At 38.3% G+C, this 23,182-nt stretch overlaps 1 protein-coding gene across 2 annotated transcripts in view; it reads left to right on the forward strand.

Moving 5' to 3' along the window:
• RFX4 (regulatory factor X4) overlaps nt 1-23,182 on the forward strand; it is a 690,122-nt gene that overhangs the window by 96,721 nt on the left and 570,219 nt on the right. For both annotated transcript variants that reach the window (XM_044088142.1, XM_044088143.1), the window contains exon 2: nt 15,495-15,581. In XM_044088142.1, coding sequence (XP_043944077.1) covers nt 15,495-15,581 — 87 coding nt within the window. The remainder of the gene's footprint in view (nt 1-15,494; nt 15,582-23,182) is intronic.

Raw genomic sequence — 23,182 nt, forward strand, 5'->3', positions numbered from 1 at the left:
TGCAGAAGACCTATCTTCAATCATGAGGCAGTATAAATTAATCGGAAAAAGTAGAATATAGTGTGATATAACAGTTGAGAAAATAATGTGCTTACCTATAGGACTGGTGGATTCATGAGTAAAATTGTGCATAACAAAAGTTCTTTGGGAGATATACTGTCAAACAAATTATGTGCTGTACTTTTTGCAGAATAAACGGCAGATTTTACTTTTCATACAGTATAATTTTAATAACAGTTAAGTATGAACATTTGCAAGGCAAGAATTATGAAATGATACCGTCACAGAAACTTACTTATGGTCATATGTTGATACAGACCACATACAGCATATTAAGATAGATTTGAAAATGTACAGCTATCAAAGGAACTTTTTGATTGTCAAATATTAGCAGTGAACATATATGTACTTTTTGATATCATATTGACCCTCTGAGTCTGATGCTGCCCATGCTGAATATTCGAGTTGCACAACCTTGGGGAAGAGGATGAAACTGGACACATTCCAGTGATGAATCATGCGCATGATAATTTCACACCAAAGGAATCATTAGGAACCTGTAATTTTCATGTCAGTATGAGCAATAAGCATGACTTTAATATACACTAAAAGAAACAATTTAATGACCGAACATTGAAAAGAGTAAGCAGATTGAATTTTTATGAAAAGATGAATAGTGTACAGGCAAACCTAAATAATTTTCAAACATTATTGTGCAGGATTTTGTAGAAAATTATTTTAAGTGCAGAGTGACTGCTTAAATGGAGCAGGTTGTTAGTGATTTTAAGCAGAAATACATATTTCAGTCCTGTATAAGCAAAATGGAATAGATTTCACTTAATACTGAATACAAATTAATGTCAAAATATTTAATGTCATTTGAGGCTGCAAATAAAAGGGACAGTTTGTGTCACAAAGGAAGCACAGACTTTATAAAAGTGTGAAATAGCACTTACATACTGGTTTGGATATACATAGGAAAACTAAATAGTAAAACAGATGAAAGCAGACATATTTTAGAATGAGTAAATATGTTGAATATATAAGTGCTTTTGATTCTACCTGAAAAGACCAGACAAGTTATAGGAAGAGAGAACAGCAATGTTATATAACAGTGACATTCCAGGTAATACATGAGTGTCACTCTTTCAAAGTGCAATGATTGCCATGACTCATATTGTTTCATAGTAGCAACTAAAACGATCCAATAATAATTCAGAGTAACTGTGGAGACGTTTCAGAAGCCAATGAATATGAAACCTTTGATAAATGAAGAGGGTTTTAAGTTTTGTAACAAAAATCAAAGAAGGCCTGAACTCATTTTGGAGTATATGGCAAAGCTGCACAAACTAGCTGAACAGTGCAATTCTCAGAATGGCTATCAGGTAGATGGAAGCCAGACAAACAAATGAGCAGTATGTGTTATGGAAACATACAAAAGAAAGTCATATTAAAAGACGATCTGATACTTGATCAAACACTAAACATTGCAGTATCAATAGCAAGTCAATGAAAGACATCATAATTACAAAAAATATGGCTGCTGTTAACAGACTGAATATTAACTTTCCAAAGAAGCAAGCAAGTTTTATGTGTATCAAATTGTCACACAAAGCTGATAAACATTGCTTACATAAAACAGATGTAAAATATGCCATAAAAGGGCCATACTGGAATAAAAAAAACAAAAGAATGTGGCTGGAGAGTGCAGAGTACATGATATCAAGCATGAATCTTAGTGTGTGTATTATACACACTGGATGCAGGGAGTGAAGGTGGATCAGACAAAATGGAGGTAGACAGAAAGCAGGCATTACAATGAGATGTTTAAAAATGCATATAACAAATTAATAAGAAAGAAAATAAAAGTTTTTATTTCTCCAGAAGTAGCAGGAGTAAGGCTTAAGCTGGTAGTGGAGATGAGTTGCTTCATCTACAGAGTAAGAGAAATTATTTTCACATTGCATTGTCTTTCTGCATTTTACAGTTTTTGCACTTGTTTTTTTATCATTTTTATTCGTTTTTGTATTGTATAACTGTTGTAGGCTACACACTAAAGTGCGCTAGCCTGTTTATAGCATTTACAGTGTTTTCTGTGTGTTTTTCTGCTGTTCTCTGAAAAAAAGAAAAAAAAAACAAAAAAATATTCTCTTTTTCTGCCTTTGCTCAGGCTTTGCTGAATTCCGGACTGTGGTATAGTTTCCTGTGTTGCCCATATCCTTACTTGGATAGGAGGAAGCTTCTCTGTTTACCAGTGAGAGTGGGGAGCTTTGAGCAGCCTATCTGTCTATGGTGGAGTGGTCTCAGCACTGAAACTAGTAGCTTATTGGCTGTTTTGGGTCAATTACTATCTCTTTCAGTTTCCCTGCTTTAAAACCCGCATTTACGCGGTTTTGCATGATTTTGCGCATAGCGCAGCATCGGGCAGCGCCGCTTTATCAGGTTTAAACTATTCCCGGCTCCACAAAATCTCCTCTTCAATTTTTACCTTAGAACTGATCTAAATCTCAAAGAAAGCACTCTATCTTCATCCTAAAGCCCTGCACTTGCTCTTATAAGTAATCTTATAAGTAAACACTAATAAACTAAAGCACTACACCCTCTTATACTCCTTTTAAGTACTTGGCTCCCTATTGGTCCTTTCTGATCAGTCAAAAAGTAGTTCCTTATACTATTCTGGCATGTCCAAAAGTCAGTTTCGGGTTTACTCTCCAGTCCAGCTGGTGAATCTGGGAATCTTGAGGCAATGTTACAATTGCCTTATGTACACAGACCACCCTCTCCTCCTCCCTACAAGCTCAAATATATGTGAGAGATGCAACTATATAGCCAAACTGGAGGCTGAGCTCTCTCAACCCAGTACTGGCTCAGTCAGTCAGGAGGAGAAGGGAACCATGCACACCACAATTCCAGTCTCACATAGACCTACCGCATCAGCAAACCAAACACATAAACACACAAAAACATACTCGGAGGCTCTAAATAAAAATCTGCCTAAGCAGCAGAGACCTCCAAAGCAGACGTCCAAGCAAACCCTACCCCACACTAATACCCACGTATGACATAGTTCACAAAGTCAGTGTGCCACACAGTCACAGCCCTTAAGGCTAAACAACACACCTAATACACTTGTAATAGGTGACTCTATTGTCAGACACACTGACATCCCACTCACCAGACTGAACAAGGAGAAGGTCACTGTAAGCTGCCTGTCGGGTGCCAGGATCCACCACATAATGCATGCACTCAGGTCACTCCAAAGCAAGTACAAGTATGACTCTGTCATTGTACATGCTGGTGTGAATGACCTGAGACGTACCTCCCTGGACTACATGAAAAGAGACATAGAGGAGCTCTCTGATCATGTAGCCCAGGCCGGTATGACCCTGACCTTGAGTAGCATCTTGCCCTCACCAAAAATGATGCCACAATATAAAGACAAAATGATCAATTTTAACAATTTGCTAAAGTATTGGTGTCATTTAAAGGGGATCCAGTGTCTGTCAGCCTGGGATGACATGCTCGACAAGCCATGTTGCTTCGCTAGGGACGGCTTGCACCTGTCACCCCTGGGCTTTCGAATACTGGCTAAGGTTCTTGCCACCCCCATAGTGCCTTTTTGAGGCAAGGCTGAAAAGACAAACCCACCTCCATAGACAACACAATGAAAAAAAAACTAAGGGTAATGCTGCTCAACGCCAGAAGTCTAAACCTCAAGATGCACGCACTCGAGGCTCTCCTCAGTATGGAGAATATCGATATCTGTGCAATAACAGAAACCGGGTTCAAGGCTTCCAAAAGCACCCCAGCACTACCAGGTTATACTTCATACCATGCTTTTCGGCCACAAAACTCGGGCCGAACCACAAAAGGAGGGGAAGTATCCATATACATCAAAGATACCCACACCTCCAGGTTAGTAGCACTTCACAAAGCATTGGAGACCATCCATGTGCAACTAACAGTGGGTAAAACTGCCTTTCAGTTTGTAGCCTCCTACAGACCACCCTCCCAAACTCAGGAACCCCACTCAGCTTTCCTGAGAACACTGAAGAATATGAAGGTCTTTCCAAACACCATTATATTGGGTGACTTCAACTACACAAACATTGACTGGGAAAACTACTCAAGCCCCAACATCCTCGCCCAACGGTTCCTAGAGTTTATAAACTCAAATGCGATGGAACAACTGGTCACCACCCCCACAAGAGGGGAAAACATATTGGACCTGGTCATCACCAACATGGGGACTCTATGTTCCACACCAGAGGTATACCCCTCATTGGTAAGGTCAGACCATAAATTAATCTCACTGGACATCCATATCCCGTCCACACCCCCAGCCAAGGAAACCACGGTGAAGAACTTTCAAAAGCAAACTTCACACTTCTCAAAACCGAGGTGGTATCCTTCAAAGCCCCTGGGCCAGTGGAAAATACGGCTCAAACTGCAGAATCCTTTACAAATGCATTCTATGGACACCTACAGGAATGCATGGATCGTGCTATCCCAAATAAAACCAAGACTCACTCCCCCAAAGGCAGGAGACCTGTCTGGTGGACCCTGGCCATAAATAAGCTATACAACAGAAGGAGGAAGCTACTACATGATAGAGAAAAATCCCAAAAAGGGAAGGCATCTCTGATCAGTACTAGTAAGAAACTACGATCCCTCATAAAATCATCTAAGGCTAGCTTCGAAAGAAAAATTGCACAAGACACTAAAGACAATCATAAGGCCTTCTTTAGTTATGTCAGGAACCTGGGTGGCAACTCCCAGATATGCTCTGAGTTAGTGCAAAATGACAAAAAATACACTGAACCCACAGACATTGCCAACATCCTGGCAGACAGGTTCAGTGCAAATGTCTCCCCCCCATCCCCCCCAAAAGAGCAAATGTCTATCCCAACAGAGTGTAGCCTCCCTGACATCACAGATGAACAGGTGAGAGCTGCCCTCTCCAAAGCAAAAAACACAGCATCAATGGGACCAGACGGTGTCCCGGGCTGCGTCTTACATGAGCTTCAAGAAGAACATAACCCTCACATAAAGTCACTGTTCAATCTCAGCCTTACTACAGGATATGTACCCAAGGAATGGCGTACAGCAACAGTGGTCCCACTCCACAAAGATGGTGCCACAACAGAAACTATCGCCCTATAAGCCTGACTAGCCTGGTCTGCAAAGCTATTGAGTGTATCATCATGGAACTCATAAACAAAGACATTGGAAACCTCCAGACACTGGATCCTACCCAATTCGGCTTTGTTAAGGGCAGATCTTGCCTCTTGAAACTGGTCAACTTCTTTGAAACAGTTACCAGGGCCATAGACGAAGGGAAGGTAGTCCACACAGCCTACCTGGACCTCGCAAAAGCCTTTGACACAATACCCCACTCAGGCATCATAAATAAGCTCACCAGCTTAAATATCAACCCCTATGTCACAAGATGGGTTGCAAACTGGCTCAGGGATAGAACCCACATGGTCAGAATTGCAGGTGCCATGTCAGACTCTAAACCAGTTACAAGTGGTGTCCCACAAGGCTCAGTCCTGGGACCTCTCTTGTTCGGTATATATTTCTCTGAGGTACAGACTAACACGGGAGGACTATGGCTGACCAAGTTCGCAGATGACTGCAAACTGGGTGCCATAATCGACTCTCCGGCTGACACAAGCATCCTCCAAAACGGTCTCACAGAGACGGATAACTGGTGCCAGAGCCATGGCCTAAAGCTAAATGCCAAAAAATGCATAGTCATCCCCTTTGGGAAAAACAAAGTGCCCACAAATTACCACATAGGTGGTAATCCATTAAGTACAGAAGAAGTAATTAGGGATTTGGGGACCCAAGTAGATAGTAATCTCTCCTTTGACAATCACGTTGCCAAAGTGGTTAGAAAGACCTTCTATATAGCCCACCTTATCACAAAAGGTTTCACATCTAGATCAAGAGAGGTCATTGTGCCCCTCTACTCATCACTCATCAGGCCCATAATTGAATACAGTGCCCCATTTGGGATGTACCTTACCCGACACCTGCAGCAACTGGAAAGACCCCAAAAGTACCTCACCAAGAGGATCAAGGGACTCAAACAGATGCCCTATGCAGTTCGGCTAAAGAACCTCCAGATCTACTCAGTTGCCTACCGCCTACTCAGAGGCGATCTGTGCATGACGTATAAAGCCATGTCCAACCCAGAATTAATGGACATGCTCCACCTCAAGAAATCCAAATCCCTTAGAGCTACATGCTCCAGGGACTTAAACCTCAGCACAGAAATAAATAGGACATGCTGGAGGGACAGATTCATATCCCAGAGGCTCCACTCACTCTGGAACAAAATCCCAGTCCAAGTTAGGCAGAGCCCCTCACTAACCCTCTTCAAGAGAAATCTCGACGAGTGGAAGGGAGATCGTAGGTTTACCCCGGGGATCTCTTCTGTGTCCCTGCTAGACAGAGGCACAGCAAACTAACCTTAAAAGGGCTATCTTCTGTGACCTACTATTCAAAGGCACAGTCTACTAATCTAAAAAGGAGGCGAAAGCCAAACACACTCTGGCTAGGCTTATAAATGCCCTAGGGCAGATAGCCTAATATCAACCTATGAACCTATGAAGACTATTTACAAGTCATGTGTCACTAATTGTCACTAATACCATGCCTCAGTGGCCGCAGTTCTTTCCATTTACCTTTTCAGCGTGAGTTGCCACTCATGAGGCATAGGTACCATCTTCTCTAACCTTTCTAGCAGACCTACAAGTCCTTTACTATGTCATTTCTGAATGGTTAACAAAGGAGAATTCACTGGGTCCATCTCCAATTCTAGAATTGCTATTCCAGGTTCATTAAAACATGAAAGAATTTGCTACATTGAATAAAAAACTGTTTATTGCTCTCCCTCCGAAATTTCACAAAAATACCCTGCTTTCCTACACCTTTGCTGAAAAATAAAGAATCCTGGTTGACATTTAGTCTCATTTGCATATATTTTCTTCCCTTAATCTGACAAAACTATCTTAGAATTTTCTGCTAACCTAAATAATCCAACATACAGATGACTAATAATCACAAGGGGTCCAACTCTGCAGCTGGGTGGGACACCTGTAAACATTAAGGTCTCTTCTTTTACTGCTTCTGCTTCAAGATCACCGACCAAAGCTGAACGGAACCATGCACACACATATAAACAGAGACTAAACAGGCCTATATGCACATATAAACAGAGACCGAACAGAACTACACACACACACACACACACACACACACACACACACACACACACACACACACACACACACACACACACACACACACAAACAGATTCTGAATAGAACTATACACACATATAAACAGGAATTTAACAAAACTATACACAAATATAAACAGAGTCTGAACAGAACAATGCACAAATATCAACAGAGACTGAACAGAACTGTATACACATATATAAACAGAGACTAAAGAGAACTATACAGACATATAAAACAGAGACTGTATGTGTCCTGAGGGTGAAGAAGTTCAAACAATCCTATAAAAGCAAACATTTATTCTGGCTACACATTTCCAGCTAGTACTAGCCATCTTCAGGCCAGGAAAGAAGTATACATGGTGACTGTAGACCTGTAGACCAGTTATGGTGCTGGCCTCTGTTTTTTTTTTTTTTGTTTTTTTTTGAGGACAGTCCCATGAATTTGAATATAAGGAACCATAGTGGTTTGTCATAACTGACAGTCATGGGCCCACTAGATTTATAGTGCACATCTGTTATTGTACAACTACCTGTGACAAATGATGCTGTCAGATAGAATTAAGAATACTCCCATGGTGTCAGAAGTGAATGGTTTATTGACAATGTGGCCTCAGCGTGAGGGCTAGTTATACTCTGCTTTTGATGCAAGGAAAATATGTCAAAAATGTTATGTACCTCCAGGGTAGTGATTCTAGTCAGGTTACATTCTAGAGTGTTAGATACTATGCATGAGGGCCAGCTTGGAATAAAAATGAAATCTGGCTTAAAGTATGTGTCATTAAAATGCACTGATGAGGACATTGAAGATCTAACTAAAAGCAGCCCCCAACTACACTAGTATATTGTTGGGAATGTTCATCAGTAACAGTACGACATATACCTATTGAATTAGTGACTCTTAAAAGGACTAACTACTTTGAAATGGAGTGAGCATTTAGTCTCACTAGTCAGAAATAATCTGTATGGAGTCAATAATTTCTGGCAAGACAATATCATTATTAAGGACAATGTTTGCAAGGAATGATTTGCCTGAACAAATTGTTACTCATAAAGGTTTACAGTTTAAATAAGACAAATTCAAAGCATTCATGGAATAAAATGTCGTTAAATATTTTTCTTCTGCACCTTACCAACGAGCCACAAGTCAGCTGGATGAAAGATTTGCTGTCCATACCGCATCAGCAGTCTTGTTTTAAACCAGATATTGATAGTCTAGATTGCGTTTTTGAAGCTAAACTAACACAGAAGCCTGACGTCAGTTGTTAGCAGATGCCTTGTAATTAAGCACTATAATAAAAGTTGCGTTGAGTGTGCAACATGTATTTTCAGTATGGGTGAGATACCATTAAGACGTTTTACAGCTGGATAGCATGTGTTGATGACATATTGCAGAGCAGATAAATGTCAACTGGACCTAGTGATTTCAAGAAAAGAGCCAGTAATGTATAGTGCTAATATCAGCCGGAGTACATGGTGAATAAATTCATGTAGATCATTTAGATGTGCTCATCAACCAGATGGTCCACAGCCAATGGCTAGAAATTTTTCTTTTGAAAGCACTGATGTTAACAGTGATGTGTTTTGTAGGAAAACACTTCTCAGAAGAGAAATTGTGTGTTTTATGTTGTTTATTTGTTCGTACACCTGAACTCATTGTGTCACATATGCTGTGCTTTATTTTCAATCACAGGAGCTGGAGACGAGGGAAGAAGAGGGTTTTATGTTCTGTTTTACTTCTTCCACTTTCTATGACCTTCTGACCTTCTGTGATCTCAGAGTCAGAATATTTAGAGATCGGGGTGTGGGGACTACAACTCCCACAGTGGGGGTGCAGGATGACTTGCCCCCCCTCCCCCCATCCTGCAAAAATAATTGTTTTAGATTGTTTGGTGAGTTTTTCATAGTTATTGTTGGGGTCTATGATTTTTTCATTTATTTAAATTTGTTTACCTAGGTAGAACACTGATCAAACAATGACCAATCACAGGTTCAGCCCTGATGATAACATGTAGGGTTTGATGTTTTAATTTTGATTATTCACATCTCAGATAAATGAAATGTGATTAATCATTGCAAAAATTAGTGAGCAGCCGAGCTCCTAACATTTGGGTGTGAAATGAAACAGTCACAACCCTGGATGGATGTTTGGTCACACATTTAAGTGAACAAAATGATGATCGGGAGTATCTTCAGAGTGCTTTTACACTCGAAAAGGATTACAAACCAGCTCATTTATTATGACTTTCCCAGAAGTAGATAGGTGAACATTTTCAACCAGCAGGACTGCAGACTTAACCTTTGGCTAATATGGGATGGATAACTGAAGTCAAATCACAACGCAAACTGACCAAGCTGCACCCTCAAATTGCCAGCTTAGGCTACTGTTGAAAAAGACTAAAGAATGAGGGCTAGAGAAGTTGTCATGAGCACCTGAGAGAACTCCTCTAGAAGCTATATTTATAGAGGGACTAAGAACATGTTCAGGTGTTATGCAAAATCAGTATTTTTAACAAGTGAGACACTAGGAATGGTGTTTAATAGTACTTGAGAAGTCCAACTAATATTAATGTTTAAATATAACATTTCAAGCTTAAGTACATTGATTTAGAGATAATAATGGAAACCCCAGCTAGATAATATGCATTTCAGAAAAGTAATTTTAAATGCATAATGTTAATAGTGGACTACTGCTTACTTAAAGCTGTTTTTCCCCAAGCTGTAAAAATAAGGGGAGAAACAGTGGTGAATACACTAATATATACACAGATATGTGCAAGGAAAACATACAGGTTAGGCAAGTCAGTTGTACAACTGTTGCAATATGTAAAAGGCACATAAATTACAAATCTGACTCTACATTTTTGATTTTTAAATGGAATGTGTGTTAATTGAAAACCCAGCACAGTCCATAGCAAGTGACCTCAAGTTGTTTTCATGGTTTTTTTTTTTTTTTTTTTGCAAAACATTAAAGATTGACTGAGAAGGAAGACATCAGATTTGTTAAATCTGGTTGCATCTTTAAAAAAATCCTCTCTTACTGCAAGGAACAGAGTACTGTGAATTTCTAGTTACAGAAAATGACTGAAATAAAGTATAGTAGTTGGTGAATTTGTAATCTGATGGAAACTGTAGTGTATTTTCCATTAAAACCAGAAAATTATGCACGCTTTTCGTAGGTGCATGTTCTTAAAGAGAAATGTTTAGTTGTATGTATAATTTATTTTATTTATCCAGTAAAGCTCCCAAGGCATAAGTGCTTTATTTCAGGGATGAAGTGGAACCACTTTTTTGTTAAATGACTTCAGTCATGCAGAAACTGAAGGAATGAAACTGAGGGCTACAGAACAAAGTTCATTAGCAGCTCTTAGCCATAACCTTGTGTATTAAGGAGATTTTATAAATTTATCCATCCATCCATCCTCAACTCCTTTTTCCCATTTTGCACATGGTATCGGGGTGTCACTTCAGCAGGAAGTAGTCGTGAAAATGAAACCTTGTAATTTTACAGTAAAGTTTTGCTGGAGCAAATAAAGCAGATTTAATCTGAATGATTTTATAAATATCCAAAGGAATCAAATACCACATGATTAAATGTCCAGCAACAAGATTCTGAATAAACTTTTTTCTTTAAACACATGCCTCTCTGTTCAAATGTTCTTGTTTTATGTGACTCCTGTGAATCATATTCTTGAGATAGTGAACCAAACAGTAAAAAAGGCCACTCACTGCTAGGGACCTGTGGGCATTTCTTGGTTTACTGCAGTTTTCTGCAGTTCCAAACATTGGTAGCATGACGTATTTTAGACAGTTGTGTTTTTAAGGAATTTTATGTAATCAATATAAAAGAAATAACACAACATCAATTTTATGGAGAAAAAATATTCCAATGTAACCTAGCAAGATAGAAATCTGGTTCCTGGCTGACCACCCTTTTTTTATATGTTGTACACCACACTAATGGATTTTTGGCTTCCAGTAGCAGAATATGTGTAAGTGCAAAGTGCCTATACATGCATAGACACACATGCACGCACGCACACACGTGTATATATATATATATATATATATATATATATATATATATATATATATATATATATATATATATATATATATATATAGATATATATCGATGGAACTTGTGAATCATAAACCACTGATAATAAAACATTATGAACTAGAAACTGATTATAATTATCACCACATACCTAGCACTGAGTTGGTGGGAAAGTCATTTGCATATCAGGGTAAAACTTTAATCTGAATTATAGAAGAACCAGTCAGTAATTCATAGAAGATGGTAGTGGACTACCCATATGAGTGCCAGAGCAGGTGAGTACACACACACAAACACACACACACACGCACGCACGCACACACGCACACACACAGGTATTGCTGCATACTTATCAATTGATATTATTGATGTTACAATAATAGTTTATGACAGCACATGCTATTATTCCAAAACATAATATTTTAAGTTATCTGCATATGTTTACTGTCTATAGCCTTTTGTTTCTTTCTGTGTTGTTTAGTTGTTTTACGGTACAACACTGTTTCTGAATTATTACATTTTATCATAGTCAATAACACCATAAATATTTACCTAAAAATGTATTTAATATAGTTCACTTTCCCAGGGCTGATTGTGCATACCCTCTCTGAAGCACTGGTTGCACCATAAGAGTCACCCAAAGCCTTTTGATTGGGTGGTATACAAAGAATTATCTTACATCTTTTTCAGAGAATTGCTAAGTCGTATTCCACTTTATCATGCTGGGCTCATGAAGGAACCAGGAGATAAGACAGTAATGAATGGAATCACAGGAAATTAAAAACAGTTGCTTGGAATGCTGGGTAACTAGGGTTTGTGATTGCCAACTTTGATTTTTGTCCTGTGGGGCAAATAAAGCCTGTAGTTAGTTATTTCCTTTTCTTTTTGACTGTGAGCATGGAATGACTCTGCCAAACTAATAACTTGTCAAAGATGAAGATGATGAATAGATTTTTCTGCCAAGTGTGAGGTGCTTTAGAGATGAAGATCTGATCACTTGTTTCAACTCTGATGACTAAAGGACAACTTTAAAGGCAAAACACTGATAGCAAAAAGGAGTCTTACTAGAAACAATGAAAGCCAACTGTGTGCATTCCCCTATGACATGCTCTACAACCTGCATGATGTATGAATCAAGTGGGCACGTTTAAAGTTGGAGCAGTAATTTAACTATTTGTTTTTATGGAATATGCTAGGCTATGCTAAAACATCTAGGTAAAATGGAAAGAGATCACTATTTAATATGCTGATCATGTATGATAAATTCATACCTAACAAATAAATATAGCAAAGTTAAATGTGTCTATCTGTATATATTTATAGATGGTATTTATTTATTTGCATTTGTTTACCGGGTTGGTACACTGGTCCAAAAAAAGACCATTTTTAGTGGAGGCCCGGGGAGAAAAGCTCCCCATTAAAGACAGTACACATAACTATACAGTCTATATAAATAATGGCATACATTATATGTAATTAGCAGTTTACATTATATGTGTAAAACATTTCATGCAGTAGTTACTGTACAATTACAGAAATTAGTTACACTCTCTAAGCAATTAAAGATTTTAGTAAATTACCTTAATATGCAGTAGCATGTTTGGGTTGTGATATAAAGGTGAGTTAGGATAAATAAGTACCTGTGTGATTGGTCAACATCCAGATAAACACTTGGAATAATGAAGTGGTGATAACGTTTTATGGGTTAGTATGAGAGGGCATCTATAGCAGAAGGTGTTAGCAGAGTAGTTAAATCATACACAGGGATATGAACAGAGAAAACAGAAGAGTAATTAGGGAAGATAGGAGTAGTTGTAGATGGTGGAGTTAGGTTATGTGAGATGTTTTGCTTCAACGGTTTATAATTACATGGTATAATTTTCTTATGGTTTCTGACCTAATGGTAAAACAAGAAAATAAAAAAAATGTTCATGGTGACTGTATAGTTGCCAGGTATTTCAGAGTTCAGGCATCTGTTAAAATGACAAACACAAAATACTAGTCCGACAAAAAGGAAACAGACTGCACAGTACTATATCTGAATATGTGATTTCAATGAATATTACAGAAAAATCCTTAATGATGCCCCTGTTCTTTGATTTCACTTTGCCCTTTTTTTCCTATTTTGTATTATACTCTTCTTTACTGTTTTTTCATTCACCAAGGATCTTTTTAATTTTGAAATTAACTAAAGAACTTCCATTGTAGTTTGGATTAAGGGTTTTTCATGATCCTGAGCTGTTTGTATAAATGCTGTTTTGTTCATGCCTACTGCTTATTATGGTATTTCATATTGCTCACAATAGAAATGATTACTGCCAGTAATGAATACTACAAAAATAATGGAACTATGGATTGAGACTTGGGTACAGCCATTACAAAACCAGTACTTTTTATCATACTAAATGTAATGTGTCAATCTAAAAGTATATCAAGTAGGATCAAAAATGGAGTCCAGCAGTAAAGATAAAGGATCGGGCACTCGCTATGACACATTTTTCCCATCTGGAAGGTAGATTCAAGACATTATATAGAAAACTAAGTGAGAATTTTATTTCCATTCTAATGTTACATGTATTGAAGTAATATATTCATAAATGAGACATATATGACTATTTTTATGATAGTATGCATTACTGCAAATCTCTGTTAGATTAGGAATGGGTCATATGTTAACAACTATTCACAATGTAACAAAGTAGACTGGGGGCCTTTCTAAAAACAATGAGGTTAAATAGTTAAACTGCATAATATACTAATGCATAGAATGGTACACTAACCACCGTATAAAGAATTCTGGAAGAAGTGATCACAGAATGAGAAAACAGGGTCTGGATGTTAAATCACACTTTACATACCAGCTGTCACAATCTAATGTCCCATGAAATAGATACCACTGTGATTAAAAAGAATATATACAAACTGACATTGTAAAAGTGAATGCATATACTAGGCTATATCATCTTAATATTTTCACATCTGTACTAAACTCCAAAAAGGTAATCTGCTGAAATATGCTATAGCTTAAAGTTTGAAAATATTATGAACAGTAAAAAACAAAGCAAGCGGTAACAGCCACGGCTATGTAGAATAACAGCTTTATTAGTAAAAGAGGTGAGCGCTTTCGTGGCACCAGCCACTTCATCAGACAATCAAAGAAGAGTAAAACACAGCATTTATACAAAGCTTATCATTACCATCAACTACCCAATTAATCCTTAAACCATATACCTAGTATAAAAAGTTTTATATCTAGTGTGAAAAATTTTAAAAGCTTAAAATTAAAAACAGCTCAACAATAGAAACAGCATATTACATCATACAACTTAATACATACAATATAAAAGTATAAATATATATAAAAGTATAAAAATATATAAAAAAGTATAAAAAAGTATAAAAGGTCGAGGGGGGAGGGGGGTACTACCTACTATTTCTTTAAATCTCTATTTAGAAGAATGGGTTTAATATTGATTTTGTCATTCAGGCCTACCCCAATGTTAGCTCATAGCGATTTATACTTTTTAATATATTTTTATACTTTTATATATATTTATGCTTTTATATTGTATGTATTAAGTTGTATGATGTAATATGCTGTTTCAATTGTTGAGTTGTTTTTCACACTAGATATAAAACTTTTTATAGTAAGTATATGGCTTTAAAGATTAATTGGGTAGTTGATGGCAATGATAAGCTTGGTATAAATGCTGTGCTTTACTCTTCTTTGATTGTCTGATGAAGTGGCTGGTGCCATGAAAGTGCTCACCTCTTTTACTAATAAAGCTGTTATTCTACATAGCCGTGGCTGCTACCTCCTGCTTTGTTTTTTACTGTTCATTTCATTGTTGTTGGAGGTAACTCTTGCCAGCACCGTTTGGTTTTTACTTTGAAAATATTATATTTGATTTGTGGATATTTTCCTTTCACTCCACATTTTTGAAACCATCATTTTAAACTTTCAGAGCATGAGTATTCATAACAATGACACAATGACAGTAGGACTGTGATAAAATGAAAAACATGTACATATGTCTGTGAGTGTATGTGCATTTACGAATGAGTTTGAGAATGAGAGTCTGTGTCTGCACATTTGTTTATGTATGTGTTATGCATGTTGAGTCATTAGGACTTTGCTTTATGGAAAGTCAGCAGGCAGTGATGATATTAACTTGTATTTTGCAGAAAGCTGGATTGAAAGGTGTCTCAGCGAGAGTGAAAGCAAGAGGTACTCCAGCCATGCATCCTTGGGAAACGTCTCTAATGATGAAAGTAAGTTCATGGTACAGTGAACAGGTGTTGAATTCCTTTACAAAGTGTGTGGTATGACATTTTTTGGACATTAGAAAATGTTTGATTTAATATCCTAACAAATGCTATATAGTTTTTAAGAAATGGTTCCACAAGCATAAAATTATGGGAACCTATTGTTTTAAAATATATTAATTTTTGGATGGCATTTTGATACTATAATTTAGACATCCATTTCTCTTACCCAATTTCTGTGCTAGTAATTTGGTTATCTGATTCCTTCTAAAAAGATGTTTGCAAAAGAAAGTGGTCACAAATAAGAAAGTCTGGATGCATTTTACTATAGCTCTACTGAAAGGATGTGACTTTATGCTTAATAGTTACTATGTCATTGAACAGAAGGCAAAACTAGGCCCCACAGTGTCCAGTACTTTTCTTGTTTCAGCATGTGCTGTAACTGCTCTCTTAGTACATCCATAAGCACATCTGTGCATGTGTGCTTGTATGGATCTACATTGCAAGCTTGATCTTTCAAAGCTTTGAACTTCATATGGTCAAGACCATAACTTTGAAGTTCTGAAAGTTTGAAACTTCCAATTAAAAAAAAAATTAAATACATTTTTTTTGTACATTTATGCAGAGGCAAGTCCCCCTGCACCCCCACACCTCCTGCTAATTAAATATACCAGCTCTGAGATCACACTACAGTGAAGAAATATGGTAAATTTCCTGTTCCAAGCTGTACAGTGATATCCATTTAAACCATCTGAAGTTTCAAAACTTCGATCTTATGGTCTCAGCCATATGAAGTTTGAAGTTTTGAAACTACAAGCTTACAAAATAGACCCGTGCGCACACACACACACACACACACACACACACACACACACACGCACACACACACACACACACACACACACACACACACACACACACACACACACACACACACACACGCACGCACGCACGCACGCACACACACACACACACACACACACACACACACACACACACACACACGCACACACTAATTAGTAGCCTTTAAAAAGTGGGACATACTACTTTAAACATTACAAATGTTGTGAATATATCAAAGGAAGGAAACAGTCATAATATAGCAAATGATATGAAATACATTGTCTATTTTCGACATGCCAAAATAATATTGTAGCATACCTTTTTTTAACTGCTTTTGTACCCAAGCTTGCTGGTCATGAAACATCTCCCTCAACTGGAAATGACTCATTCATTCCCTAACCTGTGAATTTTACACAGTATTGGGGTGACAGCAGTCTCGAAGGGGACATCAATCAGACAACCATGAGAATGTCTTGTACCCTCATTGGAATCTGCCTTGTGATGGTGTTTGTATTGAACTAACCCTGCCTCTGGGCAAGGGAAGATACATACACTGTGGAGGCCCACAATGCCTTCCTGTATGTGTATACTCCTGCACATCCGCTTTGAAAGCAGCCTGTAATTTCTGGTTTGGTGAGCCTAACACCTGCCTCTAGGCCACATGTTTGTATTTCAAACCCCTCTCTCCCAAGTGACCTATGAAGTGCTCAGGCCCCCACCGCAGGACGATCATTGCCATCCTCTTCTACCTGCTTCATCAATCCGCTGAGCCTCTGATCAATCCTGAGCCACATGGGCCATCGTCAAAGCTTGATCCTACATCACCAGAGTTGGATAATTTTGTAAAATACTTGACTAAATGTTGATGTCGTAAGGGGGAGGCAGGTGAAAATAACAGGGGAGTACATAGATTTTACAACATTTGAAGGCTGTTAGCAAAATTGATGTAAATAATGCCCTACCTAAGTCCATCTATAAAGAAAATGTGAAAAAATGCCTGACCAAGACTAGACAGTATTAAACCATGTCCAAAAACATGTAAACCAGCAAATAGTATTAGAGAATTATTCAGACTTCAGACACAATTAGTTTTGAAATCTGAAATCTTAATTCCAAACGTCTCATAAAAGAAACAGATTATTTGCAAGATGATTTTGTTAACAATGCTCTATACTTTGATCACCATGTATCCACTACCGTTAGAAAATTCTTTTCCATTGCCAGACAAATCAACAGGGGGTTATTTCTTCCAGATCTAAGGAAATTATTATCCTTCTCTATTCCTCCCTCATCAGGAGAATAATAGGGTATAAGGGCCCCTTTGGTATGAAAGTGTAAGCATATGACCTAGCTTGAGAGGCCACAGCATTTCCTCACTTAGATAATGCAAGGCTGCCTTCCTTGAGCTAGCCAGTTTGCTTTACAGAACTCTCTCCCTCTTTTTTCTGTTTTCTACTACTTCTTATAGCCATGAAGGATTCTGTCCTATGTGACGTCCTGCGCATCTGCAAAATAAAAATGTACTAACACCTGATCAAGAGATCTGAAATTCCACTGAAACAAAACTAGGACCTCTTAGCAAGATTATATATATATATATATATATATATATATATATATATATATATATATATATATATATATATATATATTTCCTTTGGATGTAAAGCATAGTATCCTACAGATCCTCTTTAAGCCTAACCTTGATGAATGGATGGACAATCATAAAAGCATCCTGGGTCTGGCCCCTCAATGAAATGGGTAAAAACTAGGTATGAAGTAGTAGTGTCAGTTGATACCTTCAATATGGGTTATTGACTGTGGCTAGGCAACTAATGGTCCTTTAGATCAACAGCCTAGTACTGACCTATGAACCTATGGATATCTGTAATATGTTTTTGAGTATTCACTACTGTTAGAAAGCCATGAATAGTACTGTAATGGCAGGTTGTGGTATTTAATGTACTTATATGGGTGCAACACATTGCCACTATAAGAACAACTGGAGGCTTACCTTATACTGAGGTTGTCATTTCTTAAGTACAAACTCAATGTCAAAGTTAATGTTGAAATGAGATTTGACAACACATTGTGACAGCATAATTAATAACTATATTTGACTGGTGAATGTATTTTGTAAAAAAAAAAAAAAAAGAAAGGTTTAAAATAAAATGTTGTTAGAATTTAATGGCATTCTGCTGAGGTATCAGATAAACCGCTGCAATATAAAGGAAGACTCATCTATATTTGGATATACTGTAGTTAGTTTTCCGTTGTGTGGAAAGTGATTGTACTATTTTTTAAACTGGGGATGGAAGTGAGAGTCTAATGCTAGTTTCTGCATCCCTGGGGTAGGAAGGTGGTTGGGATGCATTAACACTGGTGACCATTGGAAAAGGCCATTTGGAAAACACCAGGACTCAACCATGACACGGGTGTAAACCTGCCAAGCAGGATCATAAGGTCATAGGAAGTTACTAGGCTATTGGCTCTGAGGACCATATAAGCCTAGCCAAGAGTTTAGCCCATGTTTAGACAAGTCAGCACCCAGAGCCCCTCTCCAGCAGGGACACAGGTGGAATCCCAGGAGTGTATTTTCTGTTTCCCATCCAGTTATCCAGGTTGCGCTTAAAAAGGGATAATGAGGGACTCTGCTTGACGTGGAGAGGGAGTCTATTCCACAGATGGGGGAGTCTCTGGGGCACATATCTGTCCCTTCAACAAGTCCTATTGATGTCAAAGACCAGGTCGAGGTCGTGCATGTGGGTTACTCAGCAGTCCTATCAAGGCGTGGTCTGAGATTGCTTTGTATACCAGACAGAGGTCACCTCTGAGGAGTCTGTAGGAGACTGAGAAGAGGGACAGGGCTTTTAGCCTATCTGTGTGGGGTTGATGCTTGAGGCCCTGGATTCTCCTGGTGAGGAACCTCTGTGGTCTCTCCAGCTGCTGCATGTGCTTTGCGAGGTACATGCTGAAGGAGGCATTGTACTCAATAATTGACCTTATAAGGAAAGAATACAGGGATGTTATGACCTCCTTGTCCCTGGATGAGATACCCTTACTTATAAGGTGGGCCATGTACAAAGTTTTCCGTACAATGGAAGCAACATGGTGGTCAAAAGTCAGGTTGCTATCAACTTGGGTGCTCAAATCCCATGAAACTGATTGCATGCTTAGGACTTTGTTATTAATATGATAATATGTGGGGACATCACTCTTCCCAGAGGGGATGATGATGGATTTTTTGGCATTCAACTTGAGGCCATGTTTCTGGCACCAGTCATTTGTTTGGGTGAAACCCTCTTGGAGGACGTACACATCACTTGGGGAACTGATGACCACATCAGCTTGCAGTCATCTGCAAACTTGGTCAGCCATAGCCCACTGGTTTTGGTCTGCACCTCAGAAAAATAACAGAGGTCCCAAGACTGATCCCTGGGGCACACTGCTTGAGGTGGCTTCCCCTATTTTGATTAGATGGCTTCTATCAGTGAGCCACTTTGCTACCCATCTAGTAACATATGGATTGATGCATAGTTGAGAGAGTTGATCTATTATGCTAGAGTGGGGAATAGTGTTGAAGGCTTTGGCCAAATCAAGGTAGATGGTGTGCACTGTCTTTCTCTCGTCCATGGCTTTGGTGACTGTCTCAAAGAAATCAACCAGATTTAGCAGATATGACCTCCCTTTGACAAAGCCAGACTGTGTGGGGTTGAGAGTTTGGAGGTTGCCAATGGCCCATTTAATGAGGTCCATGATAATCTGTTCCACTGCCTTGCAGATCAGGCTAGTTAGGCTTATGGGTCTATAATTTCCCGGATCGGTTGATGCTCCACCTTTGTGTAAAGGGATGACAGTAGCTGTCCTCCACTCGGCTGGGCACTTTAAACTGTAGTTATGTTTAAGTATATGTGTGGAAGCATATTTTTGAATGATAGGATTTTTTTTCTCCAGTGATGCTGCTGTTGTGTCTAAACAGAAGAAGACATTTTAGACATTTACTGTGAAGGCAACACAAGGTCATGTTGTTTCCCTTGACTCTGTGGTCACTAAAGTAATTACTTCCTATCCCTGCTCACAGTAGCTGCTTAAGGAAGAAAATTCTTACCATTCAAAAAAAGTACCTAGTTCTGTGCAAAGGACTATGTAAATGTAATGGTCTAACAAGCAGATGTAGTCCTGATGAGACCTATTAAAGGATGACATGGAATCCTGTGTTTAGATTTCTACACAAGTTCTAAATGTTAAATATAACAGCTAGAAATGAGTCCAAACATATATCACCTTGTCTGATATTTTTTGACATAGGTTCATAGTTATATGCTAGGCTAACAACCACCATGGCCTTTATAACCCTAGCTGTGCAAACTAGCCTAATTGTGTCCCTATGTATCATGGGCATTTATTAAAAGGGGGGTATGGTAGAAAGTTTCTAGAGGTACATATCCAACACAGTTGTAGTCCTATTGTAGCATTCCTAACTAATATACCTCCTCTTAATAAATACCAATGCTACAATAGGACTACAATTGTGTTGGATATGCACCTCTAGAAACTTTCTTAAACATACCCCCCCCCCGTAATAAATGCCCATGATACATAGGGACACAATTAGGCTAGCTGATATGCACCTCTAGAAACCTTCTAACATACCCACCCCCTTAATAAATGCCCATGATACATAGGGACACAATTAGGCTAGCTGTGCAAGCTAGCCTAATTATGTCCCTATGTATCATGGACATTTATTAAGAGGGGGGTATGTTAGAAAGTTTCTAGAGGTGCATATCCAACACAGTTGTAGTCCTATTATAGCATTGGTGTTTATTAAGAGGAGGTATATTAGTTAGGAAGTTTTTAGAGGTTAAGGGGGGCTATATTAGTTTGGGCATTACTGTCTGCCTCAGTCTATCAGAGACATGGGGCTGAATTTCCAATTTCCCATCCATTGGTCAAAATTATGCTTAAATAGGGTTAGGGATGCACTCTGCTTCACATGGATGGGGAGCCTGTTCCAGAGCATGGGGATCCCGTGAGACACATGTCTTTCTCATCAGCATGTTGTTTTTATGTCACAAGCAATATTTAAATCCTTGCATCTTGTAGCTCTGATGATGTTCATTTTGCAGATGTGCAAAAGGTCCATTAGAGCTGGATGCCTTGTATACCAGACATTGATCACCTCTCAGTAACCTGTAAGAGACAGAGTATAGAGACAGATCTTTAAAGCAATCCATATAGAACAATGTATTTATACCCTGGATTCTCCTGGTAAGGGAACTTTGTGGGAATTCCAGCTGTTGCATATGTCTGATCAAGAACATGTCAAAGGGGGGCATTATAGTCAATGGGTCTGATAAGGGCCAAATAAAGTGGCACTGTGACTTGCTTGGATCTGGATGCCATGCCCTTACTTACAAGCTAGGTGACATAGAATGATATTCTTACTACCTTGGCCATGTTTGTCAAATGACAGATTACTGTTTCCATATGTTCCCAGATCTTTCATATTTGTCAAATGACAGATTACTGTTTCCATATGTTCCCAGATCTATGACTACCAGAGCAACTATTAGGGGTGTCTTTATCAATGGAGTAATAAGCCTGGGTGACAAGCCTGGGTGACAGTTTTGCCAAAAGGCACCAAAAGGCACTACAATGCATTTATTCTCAAAGAGTTTTAATCCATGACTTTGGTACTAGTGATTTGACTGTGTGAGACCAATTTGCATGACGTTTGTCTTGTGGCGGGAATCTATGACCGCTCCCAATTTGCAGTTATCTGTAAACTTGGTCAGCAATAGGCCCTTGACATTAACATTTATCTCCAAGAAGTAAATGTCAAATTGGAGCGGTCCCAGAACAGTGCCCTGAGGAACCCCATTGGTGACCAGTGTCTTATTGGAGCTGGTCCCTTAGTGGAGGTGGAATCACCATTCCTGACTTCCTGGGTCCTGTCTGTGAGACATCTGACAATCCACTGAATTATTAATCCAATAAAACGATCATGTCAACACACAGGTTGCAAGTCCATAAAACATTTATTGTATAAATTTATACAATAAACGTTTTATGGACTTGCAACCTGTGTGCTGACATGATCGTTTTATTGGATTAGTGGTTTTGTTTCTACGATCTTTTTCCACTTGTTTTTTATTTTAATCCACTGAATTATGTAAGGGTTTATGCCCAGTTTGGTGAGTTTATCAACTCACAAAACTAAGAGCACTGTCATATTCTTTTCTTGGGTGCATACTTTAGGAAGGTGTGAGTGGCTAACAAAAATAAGTTTCTTAAAAGTGGAATTCTACATAGAAATATTTGGAGGGGTAGTTATTCTTACCCTCAAACTATTGCAACTCATGTTTAGGAATAATTAGCAAGGTGTTGGTGGGCAAAACTTCCTGCACAGGGAGTTGCAACAGAAAATTGCTGCAGCAAAATAATTTTTTAATACTGTTCAAATATTTTACTAAGAATTCCAGTTTTCACAGTTTTTATAAACACATGTTTATTATTGTCTTCCTCTAACCGTGAAATGAAAACACTGCTATCAAGTTAAGAAATTTAAGATATGGCTTTTATTGTGAATGGTTAACTTGCAGTACTGCATTTACCATTTCCTATCAAAGTTTTTGCTTTGTTAACATATAATGATGGTTCATGCGACATTGTGCTGCCTTAGCAGTTTGGTTCACTACTTATGAGAGGGCCTTTTTTTCTGCATAACTGAAATAAATAGTAACATTCTTGATGTTATGATG

This window comes from Protopterus annectens, chromosome 11.part0 (assembly GCF_019279795.1).
Source record: "Protopterus annectens isolate FY-2018-M chromosome 11.part0, PAN1.0, whole genome shotgun sequence".
NCBI classification, from domain to species: domain Eukaryota; kingdom Metazoa; phylum Chordata; order Ceratodontiformes; family Protopteridae; genus Protopterus; species Protopterus annectens.